Source organism: Plecotus auritus (assembly GCF_963455305.1).
Source record: "Plecotus auritus genome assembly, chromosome: 3".
In the NCBI taxonomy this organism is placed as follows: Eukaryota; Metazoa; Chordata; class Mammalia; order Chiroptera; family Vespertilionidae; genus Plecotus; species Plecotus auritus.
This window is the reverse complement of record NC_137772.1, coordinates 90,269,916-90,276,277: the sequence shown is the minus strand read 5'-3', so window position 1 is coordinate 90,276,277 and position 6,362 is coordinate 90,269,916. Positions and strand designations below refer to the sequence as shown.

The window sequence follows — 6,362 nt, the reverse complement described above, 5'->3', positions numbered from 1 at the left end:
AGCTGGCTTGAGGTGGAACCCAAGAACTTGCAGTTTGTGATGCGTCTCCCCACTCCCTATATGCTGAGATGCCCACGCAGGAGGACCACCCATGGAGATGCAGTGGGAAGACTGGCCAGGGAGAGGTGGTCTCCCCCACAAGCCCTGGGCCCCACCTACCCGTCCTCCCAGCTGACCACCCAGAGTGCAGCACACTCCTGCCTGCCCCGTGCCCTGGCCTGAGGTTAGACCTTTTTCACAAAGAGGCCTCAGACATCTGCTTCTCGCCAAACTCTGAGGCAGACCACAGGGATAGCGGCTAATGAGGACCTTAACACATATTGTAGGTGCCTTTTCTAGAGTGAAAAAAAGAACAACAAAAATCCAAACAACAGAGATAGGGGAGAGAACTGTTAAATGTGTGGAAAACCCAAGGTCATTAGAGCCAAGGAGGGCTTCCTTTCAGGCACAGACTTTGAGGTTCTCCCAGCATCCTGCTGGGTAAATCTAGCTCTGGTTCTGGGTCACAAATTCCCTGACACTTTCCCAATTGCATAATCATGTTCCCCACCTCTTGCCCCTAACCCTCGTGGAGCTATTCTGACATCATCTTTACTTCTTTTCTCATGGTAACCAACACATGACATAAGGTTGAACAAAGACATTTATTTATAAAACCAGTTCCCAGTGGAGGAGAGATTGTATCCGTAGAACGTAAGCCAGCGATCATTCAGAGTGCCACATGCAAGCATTCCTGAACCAAAGAGAGCAGTGCGGCAGGCACCCGGGAGCTGCCCATCCTGCCGACAGAAAAGCAAGTGTCTTTTCCGCTCCAGAGCACGGATGTACCAAGATGTCCTGTAAGAAGGCAATTTGGTCTGACATCCACGATGAAGTCATCAGGGAATAACTGCAGATCCTTTTTTTTTTTTTTTTTTTTCTATTCTGTGTGGCCTGCTCACTTCCCAGATACCCGGCTAAGAGCTTAAGAGGTCCTCCACCCTCCAGCGGAAGGGGCAGTGCCATATCCTGGGCCTCCTCACATGCCCATCCTTATGCTCTGAATGATCTGAAAGATAGCTGAAAGAGGAAAACAAAACAGCTCAGACACCAGGCAACACACAGCTGGAAACCCAACCCACAGAGCCTGCCTCTGTGACCCTGGGCCCTTGACACGTTAGCACACAGCTGATTAGATATTTCCTCACAAGGAGTTAAGTTAACAAAAGGTCAGTGAACTTCTCTAAAAAAAAGCCTTGTTGCGTCTGCTGATGGATGCCTTGGGATTTATAGATAACGCCTGCTAATGCCTTCACCAGGAGTGAAGGGCAGAAGTCCCTCAGGGGCTGAGAGATCTGGTCCCTTTCCTTAGAACATCTGCTTCTGCTGGGGCGGGGGGCGGGGAAGGGGGGCTGCCTTTCCTGCAGGCGCTGTACTCATTTAACAGGCCCCTGAGGCTGCCTTTTCCAAATGGCAGTGACCTGGAAAGCAAGCAGCCCTGAGCTGGGCAGAAAGGCCGGTGCTTAGAGCAGAGGCAGGAAGCCGAGCCTCTGGCTGCCACAGCCCTTGATTCAAGCAAATCTTCTGGCTGTCTGGAACTTTCTGAACTGTGGCTCTCTCATTGGGAGCACCACTGACCTTCTCAGGGCTCAGTCTTCACTACATGGGCCTCCTCAAGAGACACCGAGGGGGTGCGGAGCCTGTAAACCCCACAGAGCGTTCCAGGGACCTGCACTTACTTTGGTCAGAGCTGGTTACATAGCTGGTTACAGCTATTGGGTTTAAATGTGTCCCAGGAAGAGAAGGCCCAGCTGCTTTGTTAAACCCCGCTCAGCGGGCAACATTGGTTAAGCCGATGAAGGCAGTGATAGCAGTGTCACCTCACAGTGATGGTTATTTTTGAGGGGACGCGAATATCATCTCATTTCATGTGTAAAAACAGTGAACACTGAGCTCTCCGGGGTCTTGCCCCTTCTCTCCTTCATAGTCATCCTGGAACACAGCCAGGAATGCAGCTTCCTAAGTGACAATAGTGACGCAGGTCATCCGAACCCTCTGGAAAAAGGCACTTGGCATTTCATCATCCAACGTTAGTGAGCACACGCCATCTGCCAGGCACTGTGCTTCGGGGCCCACAGGTGAACAACGCAGAGGGCCACATATAAACGTATTAGAGCACTAATACGTTTTTTTCTAAAAGAAAAAAAAAAAGAACTCTGCACACATCATCACTACTTTCCTAAATTGGATATGTGCCATAAACCAAACATGATTTAATGTTAACTTTTCATTCATGCTCAGCGTGGCCACAATGTGAAACGGCAATCACGCAGACGGCTGTAATCCTGTCATGGAGAGTGCACTAAAGAGCTCTGGACGGCTGTATTCTGGGTTCTCATTTCTGCTTCTTAATGTTTTTTTTTGGTCTCAGTTATTACTATCTGTGGAGTTACTACACTAATCCACAGTGGGCTTTCTTCTGGTGTGTTGCTGTGGACTAAGCTGAAAACAAAGACTGTTAGACTTATGTGTAAAATTAGAGTAAACCCGTCTGTGTGACCATGGCAGGGGCTCTTCTCTAGATACAGTAAGTGAGCTCATTCACAACTTGTGATTTAATTCTGGTTGCACAAGCGGTGTTCTTGGCCTCGTCTGTTTTTTTTTTTTTTTTTGGGGGGGGGGGGGCGGGGGGGCTTGACAGAAGTTGCTAGATGCACAAGAAAGGACCTTACCAAAATATATAAGCTCGCAGAAATAGTTGATGTATTTGTCCTTTCCTCTCAAGGCTGACGAAGAATAAAAATTAAATAAGCATTTGGTATTTCAGCTCAAGAGGAGTGCTAGGAGGCCGTTGTATAGTCAACACTGGGGAAAAAATATTTACATCTACCATGCCTCAGGCTTGATAATGAGGATTGGGGAAACATCCCTAACCTTGACAACGGTACTGTAGAGGGAAATGTCAGGGCCAGGTGGAACTGGGTGTGAATTCCAGGTCTTCACTGAATATCTGAGTGACAGACAGATCATTTAACCTCTTCAAGCCCATTTCCTCTTCTATAAAATGAGGACCATGGTACTTGCAGGATTGTTACAGAATTAAACAATTTAACATACACGGAGGCTCCTCATACATCCAGGATTTGATGTGTGGGAGGCATTGCTATTATAACCACTATTACTATTATTACAAAAATGACGCTGCTTCTCCAGGTATGAGCATGAAGACCAGAGCTGCAGAACTACCTGCCACTCTCCAGAGGTGTGAACTTTGGGAAATTGCTAAACAGTTCTGAACCCTGATTTCTGTATTTGTAAAACAATAGATAGTATGTGCCTCACAGGATTGCAAGGAATCTATAGAATGACATAAGTAAAAGATCTGTTCATAATAGGTGTTCAAAAATGTTCTTTCTCCCTTAATTTTATCTTTAGACAAGAAATCATTTCAGCAGGACTTAGATAAACAAATAGGAGGCAGTCTGTGCCTTTAGTCCATCAGACCCCATTAGGTTAATTCATGACTTCAGAAGTGCTAGGTAGTGATAAAACCACTCAATTCTTTTTAAGAAACTGCTGCAAATTTCTCTAAAGAATCAAGAAAAATTTGCTTGCCCTAGAGTAGTTGCAACACATATTTTAAAAATCTACCTATTTCTGAGTCTGTTTTAAAAACTAAAGATTATTCCTAATCCTAATTGAGCCCATGTAAAAACTGATGGTTCTTAACATGTTTATATATGACCCTTTAAAATTGAACCCTCTTGGGGAAACTACTTTGAAGAGTCTATTTTAAGTTCATCATTTGCTTCCACATCTAAGGTAATGAAGAGATGGTTGTGTTCATTATTCCTTTTTCAGCTGTATCAATGTGTTTAAGAAGCCTTCAACATCCTACACTAATTACATTAATTGTAATTCTGTGTGCCTGCCAATAATGACCCGCCGAGTAACCCCAGCCTTCCAAATGCTGACTTTCCGGGCGGTGAACAGGAAGGGAGCCAACAGTGCTTTCAAAGTGGGAAAGGAAGTGGGGAGTCTAGACCCTGACAAGTTAATAACTTAACAGTGGGTGAACAAAGCTGAGAAAACAGCAGAGCGGGCTGCAGGAAAGGGGCTGTGGCAGGCAAGACAGCGGGGAGCAGAGATGCCAAGAAAGGAAGGGACAGCAGGCACTCCAGGTCAGAGGATGGTCACAGAGGTTCAGAGAAATTCAGGCTGAAGCAGAATCTACAGAATCTGAGCCTCTATACTCTACCACCTGTATCTAGGATCCTGGTCATATCTTTATTTTATTCCACCATCCCCTTTCAATGAAATCCTAAGGTTTTAACATGCAAGAACCACTCACACTAAAAAATTCAAACAAACTAGAGCAATCCTCCTGACTCCACATCTCTTCCTTGGTCACCATTGCTGAGCACCCCCTCCTTGAAACTCTTTCTTCCCTGGGCCTCTTTGACACTGTCTTCTCCTGGTTTCTAGTTTCCCCCTTCTCTTTGGCTCTATATGCTAAATGTATTTTATGGGGCCATCCGAACTCCACCTGACCAGTAAACAAGAATGCTGAGGTTCCACAATGAGCATTCTGGCTTTTCTTCTCTTCATTACATTCTTTTTCCCTGAATGATCTCAGCCCGGCCCACAATTTCAGTTGCCACTTAGCTTTGATGACTCATCCACCTGTGTGTATTGCCAGCCCTGATGTCTCCTCTCATTCTAGACTAGAGCCGCACCTTTTACCACCTAATTGATATCTATACTTAGGTTCTCAAAGGCACGTCAAACTCAACAGGACCTTCTCATGATCTCTTACCACTGTCAATTTTGGCATCATTTATCCTCCATCTTGCATGTAAAACAAAATGCCAGAGTCATCCTTAACATCTCCAATTGATAATCAAGACCTGTGGACTTTACCTACGAAATTTGTGATTATGCATCCTTCCCTCCATACCTCTGGAAACCACCTTTGTCCAAGTCACCATCATATTTCTCCAGGTGCCTATGGTGACCTCAAAACTGGTCTCTTCCTGCAACTCTTCAATCCTTTCTCCATACTATAGACTTATTCTTTAAATGAAAACAAACAGGATTATGCCATCCCTGTGTTTAAAAGCACATCATAAGCTTCCTATTGCCCAATCCTTGACGAGGCCTCCATGACCCATGCATCCTCGCTCCTGTCAACCTGTCCGGGCTCATCTTTTATCACTCTTCTCCTCTCTTGGATAATCCCTCACACTTTCAAAAGCTCTCTGCTCTTTCTACAGGGCTTTTACACACGCCATTCTTTCTATGTGAAATACTTTCCCCACCCCACCCTATTGCCTAGTGTTCCCTCATAGTTCAAAAGTTATATCTTCAGAGAAGCCTCATTTGACCATCTGGAGCAAGAATTTTCAAACTTGAGTGTGTATCCTGATCTTCTGAGGACATATGAAAACATAGATGCTGGGCCCCACCCCCAGAGTTTCTAATCCAATAGATCTGGGGGTGGGAAATGAGAATGTGTTTTTCTAATTAGTTTCTAGGTGAGGCTAAGGCTGTTGGTCTAAGGACCACACTTAGCCAGAGTATACTAGCCTTTTGTATTACATGCTTTCACAGCCCTACTCTCCTTCACACACTTTCATGGCTGAAATTTTACATGTTTTAGCATAATTACTTGGTTGACTCCTCTTGCCTCCCCACCAGGCAGTAGCTATAGAAGAGCAGGGATCTTGGATGATTTTGCTCATGACTTTACGCCGGTGCCTAGCTCAGCACTGGGCACATAGTAGCTCCTCAGTAAATATTTACTAAAGGAATGAAAGGTGAATAATTACAAAAGGTATGGAGAAAATACATATTAAAAACCTCAAATAGTTATTTTGCAAACCAAGCATCAGCATCAAATAGATACTTTTGCATTCAAATTCCTAAGAATCAGTCCTTGGATGGGAAGTTAAGTCATGACAGACCAATAACCCTTTAAGCCCTGGGACTGTGTCATCTTACCCTGGGGACTGACCTACCCCAGCTAATTGGGAGTGACAGAAGGACACAGGGCTGATAGAAATGGATCTTCTGGAAATTGTCAGAAAGCTAGACAACAGGAGGCTTCAGAAAGCCACTTTTATTGAAAATAAATACTTGACAAGAGAGATCAAGGACGTTTCTGACAAGAGACATTAAGGCAGGCCAGAGGAACACCCTTTAGGAGTATAAGATGACTCTAGAAATCACACAACTTGATCATTTTTTTCATTAAAAAATTGCTGTAAGAAAAGTATGAATCTTGAGAGAGACAAGTAGTAATGCTAGGAGACAAGACATTGCAAAGGTGGTTCATTAAGTTCTCTGAAAGAATCAGCACAAAGAAAGTCAAAAGCAAAGCACCA

At 44.7% G+C, this 6,362-nt stretch overlaps 1 protein-coding gene across 1 annotated transcript in view; it reads right to left on the bottom strand.

Moving 5' to 3' along the window:
• Window positions 1-626: 626 nt before the first annotated feature.
• Window positions 627-6,362, bottom strand: part of SERP2 (stress associated endoplasmic reticulum protein family member 2) — a 29,984-nt gene continuing 24,248 nt past the window's right edge. Inside the window, exon 3 of the mRNA XM_080659139.1 lies at window positions 627-1,059. Coding sequence (XP_080515265.1) covers window positions 1,019-1,059 — 41 coding nt within the window. The 3' untranslated portion in view covers window positions 627-1,018. The remainder of the gene's footprint in view (window positions 1,060-6,362) is intronic.